The 20,791-nt window shown below is 39.8% G+C and overlaps 1 protein-coding gene across 1 annotated transcript in view; it reads right to left on the reverse strand.

Annotated features, from left to right (window-relative positions):
- The window catches only part of pacrg (PARK2 co-regulated), a 131,801-nt gene extending 111,301 nt beyond the window's left edge, over positions 1 to 20,500 (reverse strand). The window contains exons 1-2 of the mRNA XM_053845496.1: positions 20,303 to 20,500; positions 2,394 to 2,528 (exon numbers count right to left, since the gene is read on the reverse strand). Coding sequence (XP_053701471.1) covers positions 2,394 to 2,528; positions 20,303 to 20,371 — 204 coding nt within the window. The 5' untranslated portion in view covers positions 20,372 to 20,500. The remainder of the gene's footprint in view (positions 1 to 2,393; positions 2,529 to 20,302) is intronic.
- Positions 20,501 to 20,791: the final 291 nt, after the last annotated feature.

Here is a 20,791-nt window from a genome sequence, read left to right on the forward strand (position 1 = left end):
GCAGCAAGATCCAGGGGTTCTGAATGTATAATAATTTGATGTGTGCCACACACACTCATGCTAAAATAAATATTTCATAGCAACCAAATAAATGTCATATCTGTAAAGCGGAATATCCAAATTACATGACGCTTAAAGGTAGGGCTTGAGAACCCTTATTCAGTTACTCATCCTCCCGTCTCGCTTGCATCATCAGAACACCATGAATGGGATAGACGTCCAAAGCTAGGGACACAATCATGACATCAAGGAGAAATTGAGAAACACCTGGAAGATTTCAGAAAAAACTGTCGGACATTAACAACAAATTATAATGTGAAATCACGATTGGAAACTGCAACATTAATGGATAACAGTTGGCGTGAAAAACAAAAAAAACTTTAACCTAGAAAAGATGGTTTGCTGTAACAAGGAATGTTAAACTGAATAATAAAATGGAACACATTTTAATATACGCTGCAGAGTATTCGGTATTATTAACACGTTACTATAGAAGAGTAATTTTATCATAAAGCATTTCCATTTGTCTCTAAATGTACTCGGTACATCAGTACAACACACTTTCCCATCTTATTTCAACATCAGCTTTTCATTTTTGGGAAGTTCCCAGGGTCATTGATGATATTTATAATCTCTGATGGCAAGAACACATCAGGGGAAATGACTAAGCTTGAACATTGTAGATGACGGTTAGCTACCTGTAGACATTTGGAGTTCTTGTGGTCCACATAAAGAGACTAGAGGGGCTTCCTTTTGCCCCCAGTCATAGAGTGTAACACATCTATCAGGGGGTCATTTAATGGAGAAACATTTTGTAGGCTTAACACTAAGCAGGAAAAATACAAATTCTTCCCAGCTTTTAATTTTGAAAATAACCCCAGGAATCTGCAGTGAAAACGTTGACAAAGTATTAAAACAAACCTGTATCAATATTGTCTAGAAATACTGGCTGGATAGAATCCTTAGTTTGAATTTTAAATTGGTGAATGGCAAGAAATATACATCACATTCTGATCCCTTAAACTGAATGTTGTTGCTGTTAAGAGGAGGATGAAAAACCACCATAATAATGTTAAACCAACTAATATTGATTGGACGCACTGTCTGGGAAAAATATTTAAAACTTTACTTGTTTATTTCACAGTTAATTGAGTGTAGCATTTGTTGTTTGCCATACTGCAGACACGAACAGATTTCATTTTTCAGCTAAATCTCAGATGAGAGCCTTCATGGTAAATAAAAAGAAGGATAAAACGAACGTTTTTTTTTTCATGCCAAAGAAAAGGAGCAGCGTTAATTTTCTCTTTTTTTATACTTTGCCCAGACTTTATTTGCTCGAGGGCTGAGCAGACAAGGATTGATCCAGAAATGCAGTTTTGAACCTATGCCCCGAGGGCAGCTCTGTGCAAACACACAGCAGCCCCACTCCACTTACCCTGCTAATGTCGACACTCGCTGCTACACTCCTCAGACCACAGTCGCATTGTGTGAGTGTCGATCACCCACCTGACGTTTCATACTTTTTAAATTAAACAGGAAGAACTGTCACAGTGGGCACGTCTCATTTAGAGACACATTTAAACACCTCCAACAACCACTTTCTGTTTTCAGAAAACGTTTGGATATTGAGCAGAGTAACACAAGCATATTGAAGATGACAACCAGAAACAGCACATTCCATTTGCTGAGTGCTTTTTCGTGGGGGAAAAATGGAATCTTTCTTTTTTTTTGCAAATGCCAGAACAATTTCAACAGTTCACATGAATCATACATTCAAAGAAAGACTTAGTACAACATTTCTGTTGTAGCTGAATAAGAAGCTTGCAGCAACACCCACCTTTCCCTCTTCTTCCGAGGAGTCTTTAACTCAGCGTTTGCAGCCAGTCATCTTTGAGATTGGGGCAAGCACAACAGTGGTAAAGTAATATCCAGTGGCAATGTCGGAGTTGAGATAGAGAAATATGGTGCATATTAAAGAGGATACCAACGTGCTCTTTGAGACGGCACTTTAATGCCTCGGTGGTGGAATGCACTTTGAAATAGTTGTGATGACAGTACTCGCATTTAACATTCCTCTTGGAGGACATTTACAAAGGATACTAAGTGAGTGATACTGTTGATTCTTTCAAGTAAAGAAGAAGCTGTATGTCTTTGAGAACCCTTGGAACACGCACATCTCCTCTGACACTACCAACATATGGTCATGGTAAAAAGATTGTAAGCAATATTATTTATATATAATAAGTCAATTAAAATAAGTACATTAAAATGTAATAATAATAATTTGCCTATTTTATAATATTTAAGACATCATCCTCATCACCTTTAAATAATGTAATTCATGTAAGATTCAAAAAGAGAGAAAAATTGAGAATAAATAATGGAAAAGCTACCTTCCAGGCAATACTGTTCCCCTCAGAGCCATGCACCAGTGCGATGGGCAAGTCCCTGCGCTCGTAGAACTGGCGAAACATAGTTGGTCTAGAAGGGCGCTCTTGAAAGGCGCCAGCAGAAGGGGGACCTTCCACCTGGTGGGATATATGAGACAAGATGAGTAAAGAGAATGGGACTAGCAGGGCCGAGTGTTATATAAAATCACAGTTCCTCACACATGAATTAAATCGCTTCCACTGTCTGCTCTTACAAGTAACTGTGAGAGACACCTATGTCAGCTCCTCTGCTCCTCAACTGAAGGCAACAGTCTGTGTCTAGTGTGTGTATAACTCAGAGTTTGTGTATAAATGTGTTAACCCTGTAGCCAGAGGCGCCGCCAGAGGCATTGTTCAGATCCTTTTTTTCAGTCTCTATATTGGATGTGCTCTACTGCTGTGCCAGAGAGAGAGACAATGGGGCTTCATCACATTAGCTACAAATTAGAAAACACATCAATTTAATGCAGCCTTCTAGTAGCAAAATAAAACTCTGCTTTCAATGTTCTGTTTTACCAAAGTGCATTTGTCACGTGTTTCTTGAACTCCTGACAAGACCAATTACCCGCTCAGAGTGGGATTACTTACATAAAGTGGCTATTTTTGTGTACTTGAGGAATGTGTGTGATTAAACGTATCAGACATTTGTAATGGCCAAATGACAAAATGTTGAGGCTAATCTTCTCCCGGTCTCTTTCCCTGATGTGCATCCCATGCCATCTGTGTCGCACTGTCACACGACTGGCAGATGTGTCGTCGTCATTAATCCTCCCATTACCACCCATTGAGAATCTGAATTCTGCTGAAGTGGCCCACAGGCGGTGCTGGGACGGTGTTGTGGTTGGCAGTGCCGCCTAACACTGGAGTGTCACTTCCATTCCGCATCCCTCAAGATGCATCTCTATTTTCCGTTTGTTGCGTCATTCACAAGTGTTGCCCGTTGGTTGCATATTCAACTGACAAAATAGATGCTTTCCTTTTTAAAATATACGCCACAGAAGTAGCACAGCTAAACCGCCATGGGAGCGATGAAACATGGATCAAAGTTAAACATACAACATGCGCTAGCTCGCCGGCATTTCTGTGCTCCAGAGAAATGAGACGGAAAACTAATTCAGGGGACTCGAAATGCCTCCAAGCAGCCACTGCATTTAAACTACCCTAATTCACGCTGGAATTGCACCGCAGCCAATTCAAATAAATCAGAATGAAGTATTTGTTTACCATGATGGCTAATACTAAACACTGTTATTCCGAAATAATAGGAATTGACCTTTGTACCTGAAGCTGCACTCTGGCATGGTGACTATCGAATGAATTTTACATCATACTTATCCTAGCTAGTATGAGTATTCTCTCTGATATTTGAAGTATGATAATCATAATAATATACCATGATCTATGCAGCACTTTTACACAGAAACACAAATGGAAAACATCTCAGCGAGAGCAGAAGTATCCTGAAAAACAGGACAATATTAAATGCATCTTAAAAAATGTAAAAGTGTTGCTGTAGCCCCTAGATTTAAGTCTAGATTTTGAGACAACTACCGCAGAGCCTCAATGTCTTGGAAAGGGGTCGACATTTTTAGTTATCCACAAAACCTTTAAGTTGCTTGTAAAGTGCTAAAGGAGAGAAGATAACTCTAGAGTTTCGCTGCTGAATTCTATGAACACACACACACACATATATATATATATATATATATATTTCCTACAGCATGTCTAAGTTTGAGAGCATCTGAGTGTCATCCGTATAGCAAGATTTGTTGCAACGCTGGATGATTTGCCAAAGACGTATCATGTATCGTATCATGCCCCCACCAGAGACAGATTATGTTTGATTCCCAACCTGGAATGGAGGCGGTACAGTTACATTTTTGTGGTCAACAAAATGATTAGTTTTCATATGGAATTAGGTGTTGTTTCAGGCCAAAAACTGCATTGTGTGCATGGATTATTTAAATCATTAACATTGAAGAAGGTAAATAATTAATTTCGACACCACATAAAAAGTGTGAATATTACTCAATTTCATTCACACTTCATCGGCCAAAACGATTCCAGAACCAGCAGGCCCAGATCCAATCTGAAGTTATAAAGCAACTGTGCATGTCTATATAAAAATGAGCTCTTGTTTCATTAAAACTTGTTGTTAAAGATTGTTAAAGATGCTAAACGTACTGTAGATCTTTCACACTACCCTCACATTTAACAGTGCTCTTCACAGATACTAAACATCACTGGCTCTGCTGTCCTGAGTTATTCTCTTCACTGCAGCAGTTGTTTTGTTGTCAGCCTCAGCACGGCAAAAAGAAGCTGAAAAGCTTGCAAGATCGGTGCTGCTTCAGCCTGCAGGAGTGACAAAGCCCTCATATCCAGGTGGCTTTGATGGCAGTTGAGCCCTGCAACACAGGGAAGCTAAAAATAGCTCAAACTGGACATTGGAGTGCGAGCAGGCCGAGACTGCATTGACTGGCTGAGTAGCTTTTATACTGAAGTATGATGCCGCTGCAGTCAATTGGCTGACCTCATCACAGCCGTGCCATACAGTCACTGAACATGATTTCGGGCTGAATATATATATAGCGAGAAAAGCAGCGAGGTACATGAGCATGTCCAGTACAGGGGCTCGAACCAAACAATGTATTTCCCATAATTTTTGGTTGTATTTTAAAGGCCTATAGTCCCTAAAAACAATTGGAGCATCAATGAAAATTCGTAGTACTGTCTACACAGATACAAATTTTCACATATTTCATAGGCATCTACCTCAATCTTAAGCATTACCCGTAAGGTTTAGCATTATGTCTCTCTGATACATTCTTCACAATGGACTGTTCATTTAGGTACAACTAGTATCATGGAGCTGACCTTCATCTCCCTAAACAAACTCAACATACACAGCGGCTCTATGCAGCTATCGCTATCCTCAATTGCAGTTTATGTTTACATCCATTTTTATTACGTCTTCAAATCAAAATGATAGATCTGAGAAGTTAATGTACATTACCGTCTTTAATTCACGCTACGGCAGTGAAATTGACTCAGATATTTTCTTTTGTTTATAAGCTCACTTTATGGAGCCACACAATGATAGATGAACATTGACTGCTATATGTCACTTGTCTTGTTTTACTACAGAAATTATAATTTAGTGGCTATAAATCCAGTCTGCAACATCACAGGTAACCTACAGCATCGATCTGACGTCTTGCTGTTATCACAACAGAGAGAGAATGTCCCTGGATTCTGGAAGTTCTCTTGGGTTCAGGTGAGAAACTGCAAGAAACGGCTGGACTAGTAATGTCTCTTGTATGTCCACTGTAAAGAGAAGAAACCACATCTTTGACCTCCTCTGTAGTCGAGGTTATCCAATCAAGAGACCGAGCTCTAAACATCCTTCTCTACTTGTTTGAAAACCTGGCTTCACTCAGTAATTTGTTAAAGGACTCTTTTCCAAAGGTCAAAACACATAAACTGTGTCATCTGGCTATTCATTCAAGCCCTTCTGTATCTCTTCTACATCCATCCAAGCAGAGCAGAGGGCAACAATTTGGGTTTGCAGGCTTATTTATGGAATTTATATAACCTACAAAATTGGATTGACCAGTGCATCAGAGAAGGATTGCTTCACAAGAACTGCTGTGAACATGGATTTTCATCTATGCTTAGCCTTGCTTGTGCATTTCAGTGTCACGGCATACATTTAGTATTTACTTCTTTGAAAGACATCAGTACTTTGTGCGCACTCAAGAATTTAACAGGCCTTATGATTGATTCTGAGGATTTACACGGTGAATAAAAGCAGTATGTTAGTGTACAGTTATGATGACCATAAGAAATAAACAAATCATAGACTGCAAATCAATATTATTCATCATATTATACAATGTTATTCATCTCAAATGTGACCAGTCCATTGATTATTTGCTGCTTTTCGAAGTGAAGAAAAGAACATTTGACCGCTCCCTTAATGTAAAACCTCATGTGAACCATGAGCAACTAAAACTGTTCCAAGAGGGTAAGATCTTTCTTTCTTCTATTTATATAATAACTCAATTAACATTTAATAGAACATACTGCCTTACAGTCATCACATGCATTATAAGCTCGGTCAGTTTGGTTGCTGGTAACTTCCTTTGACTCTCTTTGTCTTTGGTCACAATGTTTAAAGTCACAACGCAGATATATTGATCGTACGACAAATATGAAGCAACAAATGTCGATTCCTCAAAGGTGTCAAACACTGCAATAAACCCAAAGAGAATGAGAGGAGAAACACCAGAGCACAGGGATAGCGGTGGTGCAAGGCAATAAATGGAAGACGAGTGAATCTCATGTGCCCCTGGTACACACATCAGAGTCATAACAAGGCGGTGCGGGTCAGCTGAGCTTTAGGCTGTCATTTCTCTCCTTCGCTCCAACTCTGCCTCCAGATCTGTTTCCTCCCTAATGCTTTTGTCCGCTCCAACTAGGTCCACCGTAAACCTGGCTGCTGGAAAGTCCACAGAGGCGATAGCAGACTAAGGTGAAGATGAAAACACACACAGAGATTCCCATGGGCCAGCACCTGCAGCGGTGATTAAATACCAGCGGGGCATCAGGCTCCTGTCGTATATGTGCGTGTGAAGGCAGCAAAGATGCCGAAGGAGAGCTCCAGAGCTCACACCAAGCGAATGTGGTTGTTCAGACTACAATAATGAAATACAGGAAAGATATTTCAGCAGAAGACTGGAGTAAACACAGCAGATTAAAAGGAACAATGGGCCAAGGAGGCAGGCGAATGGAAAACCAAAATGACATATAGCTTGACTGGTGGATTCAAGAGCAAGAGAGACGAGGAGACACGAGGTGTGGCTCATCAATTCTGAGGGTGAGTTCAGCATGGCGGGCTGCTGCAGCATGTAGGTGATCCATCACTGTGCCAGGGCCTCCAGCTCTGCCTCTCATCTCTCTCCCCTTACACCATCACCCAAAACACCTCTGAAAACCTCTGATAGATGCCGGGTGAGAAGCGGCAGATTCTTCGTCATGGATGCAAAGCCTTCACGATTGAGACCTGGGTGCATCTCCATCATCATGTCTCTTCATCTTCTTTCACCCCCTCTCCTGCCATGATAGTGAAGCATTTCTTATCGGGCGCAGAGTGTCATGCAATGAAACGACATGGAAAACGAAAGAGCTGTTTCCATTATGGGTTTTCAGTTTATTTAGAAATATATTAGATTAAATAAAAACCTTCTAGTGGCATTTGAAATGGTCCACATCTGAGGTTGACCTTTACTGAAATGTAAAGGTCAACAATGCTAACAGCGATGGCTTAAGTTTACCAAGACTTTACAGAAAACCTCGACTTGAATACTGGATGCTATTCTGAATTAAATCACCCCATAGACTCAGATGGGATCCACACTAATAGCCCATAGTCTTTACAGAGCGTCTCTTCAGAGTACTGTTCAATAGACGTTGAGGCCACATCTGCATTCAGTGCGACTTAACCTCTGTGTCATTTGACATAAGGAGTCATCAAAACTTGTTTTTGTTATTGTTGCAGAATACATTTTCAATACTAAAACTTTGAATAAATACAACTGCATTTAACTTTTGTGAGAGCATACAGTAATCGCAGCATTTATTGAAATATATATTCATTTAATTTCATTGCGTTGCTATATATTTCAAAACATAGGATAAGTAAATAATAATGATGACAGTGCAGAATCAAAAGGAAGTTTGAAGAGCAGTGGAATGTTTGAATTGGCAACAAAATGCCTACAGGGAGGTGAAACGCAGAGGCACAAAAAAGACATTGTTTTTTTCAACAGAAAAATACAACCCTCAAGAGATGTGGGACTTGAAGTGTGATATGTCGCACCAAAAAAAATGCAGACTGAACCTTGAACACACAGTGGATTTTATCCTACAATCAGAGCATTTCCCCAATAGATGGCGCTCTCCTGCACAATGACTTGTGTTTGGCAGAGTGTACTGAGTCACCCAAAAAAGGCATCTGCTCCCTGCCTGGCTACTCCATCAAAAAGCTTTCCAAATATCTTGAATCTAACACTCCATCTACTGGCGATGTAGTTATCAGTAAGTCAGTTTTTGGTTTGCGGAAGGAAACCCTTGCGCTTGCGAGCCCGCACTTACAACAGTACAGTTAGTCAGTTTGCCTTAAGGCACATTTACATATACACTAGGTACAGATCCGGAGGCAGACGGGGCAGGATCATGGGAAACCATAGGGAGGAGTGTTTTACTACCCGATACGTAGCTCTAATAAGACACGAAGAAGACACAGAAATCGTGGATATTCTCTATCCTCCAGTTGCCGTATATTTAATGGCCCCATCGAACACCACCTCCTGCAACTTTTCCTTGCTAGAGGAACATTATCAACATTTCTTCATGTCTATTAATGCCTCGCCATTAAACTTTAAACTCTGGGCTGGCCTTCCCAACCCCGTTGGACATATTGGCCAACAGCAATACTATCACGACGGGTCCTTAGAACTTAACTGGAGAGCCGCTTGCATAACCACTGCAATGTCCTTGAACAACTGTTTTCTTCAAATGACATTTCCAATAGAAGTGTTTTATGTCCTCAGTTATTTATAAGCCATCATCGGCCGCCATCTGCTGTCATGAGAAAAGAAGAGTAACATGACAATGGATTGTTTTCATGAGGAATAATCTGTGCTCAATCACGGAATCAAGTTCTGCGTCATCAAAATACATTGAATACAAAATCCTGTCACATCACAAATCATAAATAAATCACAAAGTAAAGTTTTTATGAAATCATCATCAGTCAATACTTCCAAAAAAAAAGAAAAAGAACAGTCCGTTTAATAGCTCTTTACTCGAATGTGGAGGAAAACATTTGGCTGTCATCAGCAACTGACAACTTAATAATAACCACTTCCAAAATAGCAATTAAAAGAACAAAGTTTTCAAGAACAATTACCTTGGATTTTTGCGTTTCATTTTTAATGGGCAAATTGTTTCATGAAAAAATACACTCAGAAGCCAGACACTGTTTTCCTTTTCCAACTACAACAGGATCATTTGCAATAATCCAGTTGGACAAAAGGACATTATTACACTGACGTTACTGTGAAATTTGTCCAACAACATGAGGAGGTATTATAAAACAATGCAATTACACGGTTGGATCAGAACATGTAAGTACCAAGCTCTCCCTGAAGAAAGGTGTCTTGTTAAAGGTACGGTGTTCCTCTGTTCGCATCTCACAGGACTTTATATTTGTCGAGGGGATCGCATCAAGTGTATCTCTCTTAAAAGCACGAAAAAGTGACAACACAGCACGCCTCGTGTGACAACAAAGAGCGAAAGATGAAACAGGTGACAACCACTACCTCTGAACTGTGTGCAAAGAGGATACATTTACAGGAAAAAACTTCAAAAGATAAATTCCGTCTCTACTTGTTTAACCCCAACACCTAAATATTCAATCACTGACATGAAGAAGAATACATTGTCCTAAAAAGCAACAGCCTGGTGTTTTTTTCTCAATAGTGTGTTGAAGCGCAAGCTAGTTTCAAGTTTGATTTCGACCTGCTTCTCGACTGAAGTGAACCACCAAAGCTACTTTATAGTGTTATCGTGAACTTCTCTTCAGAGTACTGCTCAATTAACGTTGAGGCCACTTCTACATTTGACACAAGGAGTTATCAAACTTCTTTTTGTTATTGTTGCTGATTTATACTTTCTTCTGATATTGAGTAACTTCCATTTGAATAAATACAATCGCACTTAACTTTAGCATTCAGCATTCATGTAAATATATTCATTTAATTGCATTGCTAAATATTTCAAAACAGAGGATAAGTAAATAATGATGAAAGTGCAGAATCAAAAGGAAGTTTGTGGAATGTTTTTTCAACAGAAAACGTTGTTTTTTTCGACAGAAAAAGACAACCCTCAAGAGATGTGGGACTTGAAGCGTGATATGTCGCACCAAGAAAAAAAAGCAGACTGAACCTTGAAATGGGGAAGTTATGCCTTCAATGATGGAATATCTTTTATTTTATTAATTTGGACGACAAATCTCACTCAGTTTTGTTTTTTTTAATCTCACATCCAGATGTTCAACTTGTGAAAAGACAATTTAATGCCAATGAATGTAGAAGACTTTGCTCAGGTAAAACCCAGTGAAGATGAAACCCTGTCATGGTCTTACTGAACAAATATAAATCTCCAGATCAGATCACTTTCAACCATGACTGGCCACAAAAAGTCTATAACATTTGAGAAACTCCTGGAAAGGACTGCAGAAGCAGTCATTCTCTTCCCAGTGGAGTAGACAGTTCAGTCGCAAGATTGTAAAGTAGAACATAAACAGAAGAGGCTTGTCATGGAAAGTAGTGCATCCGGAACAAAATATGAACAAGAAAGAGGAGCAGTGACCATCTGACAAAAATGGACAGGTAACCAAACTTCAAAAACGTTTACAGGACAACAAAATCGACTTCTATGAGGATAACTTAAAGCTCTATTTGGGAAAAGAATATACAGTAACATGGGGCAGATGTCCAGAGACTTCTTCCAGGCTTCTGCTTATTACTCCCTGATACCACACTAAATTGGAGTCATTGTTTAATGTACACTCTAAATTGGGATGTAAAATTGTTAAAAAGAAACAAAGAATGTAAGAATCATGTTTTGTTTGTGGTCTCTTTGAGTGCCAAAACAACACTGCAGGGTTCTCCCCAGTGCTTTACCCTCAAGCTGAGCTTTTGATCCTCAATGGTATGTGCAGTTTTCAGTGGTTTTGTTTACATGAAGACATGTGTGACTGTGCTACTACAACTTCAGTCGTTAAGGAGGACTTTTTAGGATGTGCTCCACCATCTGTCCTCACTCACAGAGCACACAACAAACTGTGTTCGTTCCCAGAAATTCAACATGTAAAAAAGATTTGTTCAGAGACCCCCTGGAAGGATAATGCTCTGAACGACAGTCCATATTTCGGCTAATACCCGCAAACAAAGCAAATGGAAAAGCATGCAATTTTCCAATCCCTAAAACCTTCTCATGTGCTTGCTGCAGCAGCTTTAAGAGAAGTGCGACTTAAAGAAACGGGGCACTGGCACACTGGGTCAAACAAACAAATACAAAGCAGCTTAAGTGAAAACACGGCAAAAAGGAGTGACAGGAATCCAGTGCTGTTGGGTAAAGCTGTTCAAAGAGAGGTTTACTTCAGAAGGCATCCCAAGTCTGGTATGGCCCCTAGTCTGGTACGGCCCCTCTACTCGTGGAAAGCATGAATCAAGGGTGGATAAATCAATCAATCTGCAAATTTGAGAGTCTTCGCGCTCCAAATTGCTTTCAATTTGTCCCCAAACAGACATACCTGGGCGTGTGGTTTATGTAAGATTTTAAAATACATGCAAACCTTACTTCAGTCCCCTCCCAGCCAATCTAAAAAGCACACTTTCATTTTAGAGGTGTGTAACATCACACTCCCACCACTGATCCATATCTACTCTTCAATAGTTAAACGCTACTTTAATATCCTCTCATAAAAGGCTCTCGCAGATTTGAATTTTATTGGCCCACCTAAGAGCATATTTGCCAAGGTAATGTGCCGCCGACCCTTACCGCCCCGACATTAAATTACACAGTATCAGAAAATCAACTTGACTGCCAGAGCAAACTCTGCCTGGATATTTTCCTTGATGTGAATAAAAGTTGTCTTCTCCTACATTAGCACTCACATCAGGGTCCGTGTCATAACCTCCTTCAGACACCCTGCTAGACATTCCAAGCAAAGTCGGTTAGGTTTGACAACACGAAAGAGACGGGTGTCAGAGTGACAGATGAAAAGTTGAGCATCTGTCACATTGCCGAAACCATTTGGATGAAATCAAAGGGAGATGAGGCTGTTCAGAGGACAGACAAAGCAGCGTCTGAGGCCAGACATGCTCTGGTGTGCCCCGAAGATAAGGGCCAAGAGGTTATATTGCTTCTCTCCTGTCTTCTTTGTTCTCCTCCGTCTTAAGAAAAGCAAAGGCATGAGAGGCAGACTCGGATAGAGATGTGCAGAAAGACAGGAAGCAACAGAGGAGGAAAGAGAGTGAGTCATGAGCAGGTTGCCTGTCTTCCCCTGCCACGGCACGTCATGCTGATCAAACACTTGTTAGCAGAATTTGCTTGGTGTTTCTAGGCAGGCAAGGTAATGAGCAGAGGTAGCAGAAGCAAAAGGGTCTGTCAGACCATGATGTGGATCATTTCCGACACTTTCAGACTACTTGTACCTTTCAGCAATATCCCCTTCCTGACATCTCCTGCATGCTGAGGAAGAGCAGTTGCCTCTAGCTAGTCTGAGACTGCGAGCGCGTTGACTCAGTCGGATGTAAGGCATGCAGGTAAATAAAAAGTTACCACTGGCTGAATCAAGCAGGAATGAATATTTAACCCAGCCCCCATCACAAAGAGCAGTCATCTATCTGATGAGTTGAAGCACTGAAGCGTCTGCTGACGTTGAAGTTGCGTCACAGTCAATTTTTGTGAGACATCACATCTTCGTTCGCCAGGACGGAAAGTATGGAAATAGTCAACCCATTCAAAAACCCTACGGCGTTACATCAACTGTCATCAAGCGGACTTTTTTTTTTGTGTCCAATGAGACGCAAAGGCATTTCAAAGGAATAAATTGTTTGCCCTCCGCTCCAGCCATTTGTGAAAATCAAAAGCAGTGGGATGGATTTTGACATGCAACAGGACGACGATCGTAAGCAGTCATTGATGGTTCACTGATGGAGACAAGTGGCATAACACCGGATCTGGTGTCACTTGAAATATATACTGTAGCACCAAAATGACTATGTGGTGCGGTGGTATATTAGTTGAAGTAGAGGCAAGAGCGAATGATCGTCCACGCCACATATCTTAACCTCCATTTGGAACATCCCGCTGCAGAAGGAACACCTGTACCCGTTCAAATACCTGTGTTAACATGCAAAGCGGAAGCCTGACTTCGCCATCAACATGTGAAACTAACAGCTACTTGAAAATAGTCGACTTGAACGCTGGCATGAACCCCAACCACTGTGCATGTATGTGACAATCTTTTTCCAAAGTAGTGTATTTCGGGTATGAAATGTTCATCAGAGGAATTGAGTCTCATGTATAATACCTAAAATGTATTCATGAGTTTCCGCAAGCCAGGTCGATTCAGCCAATCGATGTGAAAAGAAGCCATTTTGATTCTGATTATGTTTTCAATACAGTATGCGGATATTGACGTATGACCATGGGTGAAGTTATGTAGCTCACACACTGTACTTCCCTATTGTCTTCTGCATGACAGAGCATGCCACTGTCCTGCAAACATCCAACTCAATTCCTTTTTCTGCACTGGTCAGCAAAATCTAAAAGGTCAGGCCAATGTTATTGCACAGGCAGTCCTTTAAAAGATTTTCACGGTGGGGGGGCGTCGCGAAACAAAGGCCGCCATTTGGCAATATCAGCTCAGAACAACTGTGTTTGACAGATACATTGATTTTTCCGTGACTGGCGCCCATTATGTTGATGTAGGCAGTATGGGAGCTGCCACATCCGATTTGACCCTGTGCCACTAAAGAGTATACCACACGCCTAACATCGACGGATTAGAACACTCAGAGGGAATCGGTCTCCTCCAGCAAGGACAGTCTGGCAGGTGCAAATGATATATTAATAACAGGCTAACGTGTGGTCTTATGCACAGTCCTGGCTGAGTATTGATGGGAGTTCCTGTATAATGAGGCAAATAAAAGGGACACCTCGGATGAGAAAAGTAGAACAATTAGTGGCTTAAGAAGTGAACTGTTTTTACGGCACATTCTGCTGGATAGTGAGACCAAAAGTCAGGCTTCAAATGCTGGGAAAGAAAAACCTTGCCACGGGACTCAAACCAACCTACTAGGTCCTGATTCCAAAACATTCAGAGACATTTCTTGACCTTGTTTCACACACTCTCCAGGGAGATGGGTCTTGGCGTCCTCTGGACATGATATCATAGGAGGGCAGGATCACTAACTATAGAGTGGCTCTGCAAGGAGCAATAAGCATCGTCCATTAAAAGTCACCTCATTAGAAGGCAGCAACAAGGGCTTGAAGGAGACACAACAAACACAGATGCCAATGTATGTGTCAACAAGTTTGGAGCGAAGCAAACATCATAAGCCTAATCAGCTGAGTACTTTCATAAGGTCAGGACAGAAGGATTGCTGGCGCACTTATCCGTATCAGGCTGAAGTTTCCGGACAGTGCTTAACATAGAAAGGTCAGACTCATTCCACCAGTCATTTTCTGATGAGACCACATGCCACATGGAATCTATAGCCTTACTCTCATCGCAGTTGTGTTACATTAGCTTTAGTCCTGATAGAAATTCAGAGCAATTTGAAATAAAAAATGAGTGTGACAGCTTTGCAAATCTTAGGTTACACCACTTACATTTTACGCAGGTGGTAAACTTAACATATATATATATATATATATATATATATATATATATATATATATATATATATATATATATATATATATATATATATATATATATATATAAAAACCATCAATATTTGTCCCGAGACAATTATTTTCTTATGATTATGAGGCATGATGGCGCCACCACTGTATATACAGGTTCTGTCCAATGAAAAGAAAAGTAATAAACATAAACATGAGTGTTATGATGTTTGTTGATGACAGAAACAGTCAGCGAAAACAGATGAATTAGCAAAAAAAAATCTAATAAGTATGAAAATAAAAAGTGAGCATCATGTGCTATTTTATTATGTTTTTATATTTTGGTTTTTCATCATAAAATCTTTATCTCAATCAAGACAACACCATAAAATCTGACCAGCAGTAGAGTCACAATAAATCAGAATTGCAATAGTGTTTCAATTTTAACATTTTCTACATGATAGTAAATTTGGATTTAACTTCTACTACTACTATCCTGTAACCAAAGGCGGCCCAACCCACTCCCTTTCAAAGCTACCAGAGGTACATATGGTTATTCAACTTAACTTCTGCTAACACTGCAGGAACGCAGGAAAGGTGAGCAAAAAGTTTGGTATTTCAAATCCAAACAATGCTTCAAATACTGGGGGCAACTCAGCTCCGTGGTTGATCGATGGTAATGGAAACACCAGCAGGACTTCAGAGCCCATTGCCAATTTAACCTTATTTTAAACCATGACTCGATTTCTTCCTGAAATAACCCTGTTGCTTACAGGGATGGACTACAGGTTTCAGCCGATGATAAGATGCAGCAGGAGAGGCAAGGATAAATGGATTTGGAAAAAAAAAAAAAAAAAAAAACTTTATACAAGTGGATGAAAAACCTCAGTGTTTTCCCTTAGAAAACACTGCCAGGCATTTCACAAAAAGAAATGTAAATCTGTAAAGACTAATGCGACAAATGGGGAGCAGTCAGCGCTTTAGAATTTTTCCATTTTATGATTGGTTGTAATGTGCTCTTATATAATTAAAATAATGTATTATTGATGGCTTATATATGAGGGATATGAGTGTGTTAAGAGTATTAAGAGGTTGACAAACAAGAATATTTTTAAATACAGTATTGACATCATTATTTTTTTAACATTCATATTGACTCAAACACTAAATAATGTATCAAAAATTATTGGTTCTCTCAAGAAAACATAGTAGAAAAATCTATTCATATATATATATATATATATATATATATATATATATATATATATATATACACTTTAGCGTCCCCATGGACAAACAGTCGATTATCTAAACTGCTATTATATGATCTCTCAAATCTCCATTCATTCAAAACGCCAAATTAAATCTTTGCACTTTAAACTCTCTTTAAATTCCAATTTAACATCATATTACGTTCAATCAGGCCAAGTGCTTAAATTGAAACGAATTTAGGCGCTAATTAAGAATCAATTCGAAGCTGTCACTTGTTTAATTTGTTCAGACGCTTTAATTCATTAAGATGACACTTGGGGGTTTAGAGAGTCAGAGGAACACAGATGAGGAGATCAACACATTGTTCAAATTGTCTGCCTTGTCAAGATCCAAAGAGCTATCAATAAACCAGCAAAGATTTGGACAAAGCTTTTGTTTTTCTCTTGATATCGATGTGATTTGAGATGAGACGATCACTTCAGCAGTTATATTCCACGTTTCACGTGCACGCATCAACACAAGGAGTAGTTTAAAGTCTCAAAGCATGTTGATGTTAATATAGTTTCTCCATATTTTATCTGTGAATTTTTATTTATGCCGGCGGTTAATAATTCAAGTAAAGCTGTATATATTTGCTTGAAATATTATGTTGCTTTCTTTATTTAGTATTGGTTAAATTAAACTTTCATGACGTGTGAAAAATTATGAAGCACCATTTTGAATTTTATAGGCCACCAAAGAGCATATTTGCCAAGGTAAAACATCTGCTCAGGTGTGTTGAATGATGAAGAAATGTGACATGGAAGCCACCTTTGCTCGCATGGACTCTGTTCTTCCCATGGGGTGAGTGGGTGGTGGAAGGGATGTCAGTTAGGTGTGTTGCCAGTTCATGAGGGGCTTGTAGGAGACTAGCACAGCGGTCACCGGCTCAATTTTATCTTCACAACTGAGCCAACAGGAAGCCCTTGTTAAAATGAGCAACAGATGTTCTGAGCTCTGGGCAGACAGGGATCAGGTGTGTCTTGGGCAGCCTAATTGAGGGTCAGGGTCACATTCATGCCGACATGATGTCTATCTCGGATATCAGTAATAATAAAATAATTTAATAACAAAAAAAAAAGTGACAGAAAGAGGTTGACAAACAAGACTATTTTTTAATGCAGCATTGACATGTTCATCATTTTCTAACATATATATAATAAAATAAAATACTTTAGGAATCCTTCAAAAGATTTTTGGATCCAGACAACTAAAACTGGACAATAATGTTTTAGGTTAGTTTGTGACACACCAACGCAAGGAGATAACAAACCAACTCATGTAAAATATTCAGTATAGATTTAATTGATGGTATAGGAACTAAGTTGGATACTACTTATCATAATTCATTTCATCGTGAGTTATGAGAATCCAATTACTGAGTATCAAATTCCACATTGAAAATGTAAGGCCCTGTTTGATGATGACCATATATCTACTTCCTCCGGCAGCATGACAAGGCTGTATATGCTTGACACACAAACACGGTGCACATGTCCATGTACCCCTCCCAGTCAGGCATTACTTTTGTCACCTCGCCCGAATAAACCCGGGCAAAGAAAATAACAGCTTTGTCTCAACCTGTGTGTAAAACACAAGGTGACGACCTCCCACCAGACCATAAGAATACATCTATTTTTTTTTTTTTTTTAACCCACACAGTTGTAGAGATGAATCATTTGAAAAAAATGGGGGTTGGCGGGTGGTCAGGGGCTGGGCAATGGATTCAGTTTCAATGACCACAAATTCTTTAGAGCATAATAAGCCTATGCTTCAAGACCACATACCAATTCAAGGCTTGAAATGGCCCTGTCGTTAACAACAAATCACAGTCGCCTGCAAAGCTGCCCGCTCCGCAGCGACGCGACGTGTCAGTGACCACAGGGGAGGCGGAAAAAAAAAAAAAAAAAAAAAAAACACAAGGCAACAGACAAGTAAGCCTCAGAAAAATGTAATGCTTTTAGTTGACGATTTAGCCAGCGGTATCACAGCGTGAGACTATCATTCATGTTCCAGACGAGGCAGATCCTCTTGGGAGATTGTGAATATTAAAGGTCTTTGCCAGGGCCTTTCTTCTGAACACTCTTGACAGCAGATTTGTTTATGACCTTCAAAAAGGCAGATTCAACTTAATGATAGCGGCTGAAGTGCATTTTGCATTTCAGGACGGCTGTAGATATGAGAATGGGGTTTAAAGCTACAAGCCTGGAACCTGCATGAGAGCTGTGACATAAATCATCAATTCCGTCAGAGATGTCGCCATAATGATTTGAAAGACAGGAAAAGGATCACAAAATTCCACAACTGCTTGAGTAATGGGTCCAATCGGCATCCAAATTAAACTCCACATTAAGTCCCATTTAAACCCAAAGTTACAAAAGGATCCAGATACGGACAGAGCCTTCTGTCGGTGCTCACCGTTCGATTCCGCAAATCTTACGGATACGGATCAAATGGAGCAGTACCACCAGAAACCATAGATGGCAGTGTTTCTGTTCATGACGCTCTAATGAGACACGAAGAAGACACAGCCTCTGTTTCGTCTTTTACCCAAGAGGTACATTATCAATACGTCTTCCTGAGTCGCCGTCTTTGTTTTGGAGTTTGTTGTCATGAACTTTTGCCTATGGGCTGCTCCCCCTGGGGGACATATAGGTGAACAGCAATACCAACACAATGTGACTGTAACATCATGTCAAACGGACGGGTACATTTTTGGACGTAAATGAAGGATAAACAGGCATTTAGCCAAACTGTCAATCAAAAACTGAACGACGGTTGGTATATTGAAAGGCAATATATTCACCTATAATAACAAGATTGCCCTGTGTTCTGATGAACTACCATGGCAAGGCCAAAATCCTTCACTTACTGCAGGTGCAGTTTAATGAAACTAATGAACCATGTTGGTACTCAGCCTAATTTCCACAGCTGGTTGGTTTAACACATTAAGCATGATGTGAATTTTAGCATCATACCTAGGCAACGACAGGAATGTGAATGCAGATACACACCAGAACCCATGACAGGTAGCATATTTTCTCTCGCAGTACGTGCCTCTCACTTGAAAGAGATCAAGAACTGACATGGCACATCTGTCTTTCGTGTGAACGAAATGGTGCTGGATGAAGGTGGTGATAATTCAGGTGTTTTTCTTAAATAATAATGTGCCCAATTTGTCTGTGAACAAACTGTTCATAATGCAATGTGAACACGCTGTAATATTAGTGCGAGCCACATTGAACTGTAGCTTGATCACCGACTGAGTCTAAAAAAACGCTACTTTAAGAACTGAATCGGAACCAATCCATTTAGCAGAATATCATTGAGCTCATAACCTTCTTTTGGCCTTTTTTTCTCTCATTCAGCGGAACTAAAGGTAGTTTTTCTGAGCGATCAATGCATCCATCAGTGAAGACTAATGTCCTCTGATGTACAAACCTATTACACTTTCCTGATCCATCTTCATTTGCTGCAAATGAGAGGCAATAGCAACCCGACTTGACCGGCTCTGGAAATGACTCTTTCCTTTCAATAAAGTATAATTACAGTGAGGGATCGTGATGGGGGGGGACATGAGGGTTAGGGGTGCAACAAACGCAATAAATAAATAGAATAAAACCCACCCAAATAACAGTTATTTTATATTAATGTCTGGCATTTTAAATTGCATTTTATGTTTTTTCAATTTGAGTTTAATAGTGTGCAATTATTTGCTTAATAGCTTTGCAGTGCCATCATTCTAGTCTCCCATTTAAGTGCCCGCTAATCCTCCGCATAAAATGGAATTATTATGTTCTTTTTTTAAGCCACTTCTTCCAGCTGTGACCTATTTTCCCACTGACCACTGAATGGCTGTTTTTTACTGACTGAATCAGTCATAATTTACGTGATAAAGACAGTTAAAGAGACCTTATCCTTTCATCGTGATTCACATATACTAACTACTAATAAGAGTCCTGCTGTGGCATTACATTGATACACACTCTCACCTCGCTTTTGTGAACGTTACCATGAAGTGTTAAGCAGAATATCAACTCAGACAGAGACACAGAACTGTATAGCAACACAAGCCAATTTCGTTGTTTCGTGGCCGGAAAAAAAACTTTGAGCTAACGCTAAAGCTAACGTCGTCTCACCTCCAGGTTGTTTATGTTCGCCCTCCAGGTGAAGCCTTGCGGTTTCGATTCGGTCCTCTTCCCCAACATGCCCGCGGGTGCTGTTTTTAAGAGGCTGTGGTCGCTAAAAACCCAAACACAAACGGGTATGTTGCCATTAACGACACTCGGTTTGTTTTTTGGAGCGGTAACTTCTGAGACGCAGTTTGGTTGCCACGGAGACGTCTCTCGCCTTGTTACTATGGAGACCAGCAGTCCACTGTTGGAAACACAAAGTGTCGTAATGAAGATGCATTTACGCGGGGCTGTGTTAGTAGTTTAATACGACGAAAATCTTCATATATTTCATATATTGTTGCAGTTTAACATTTTTTTTTCTTAAACAAATTAAAAAGCTCATTTGTTTTCTACTGAACCAAACGTGGCAATTTTTCAAATTCTGTGTTATTACAACAACAGTACATTTTACTTAAAAAGTCACAAATGAATGTGCCATGATAAATTACTGGT

Source organism: Synchiropus splendidus, chromosome 16 (genome assembly GCF_027744825.2).
Source record: "Synchiropus splendidus isolate RoL2022-P1 chromosome 16, RoL_Sspl_1.0, whole genome shotgun sequence".
NCBI lineage: Eukaryota > Metazoa > Chordata > Actinopteri > Syngnathiformes > Callionymidae > Synchiropus > Synchiropus splendidus.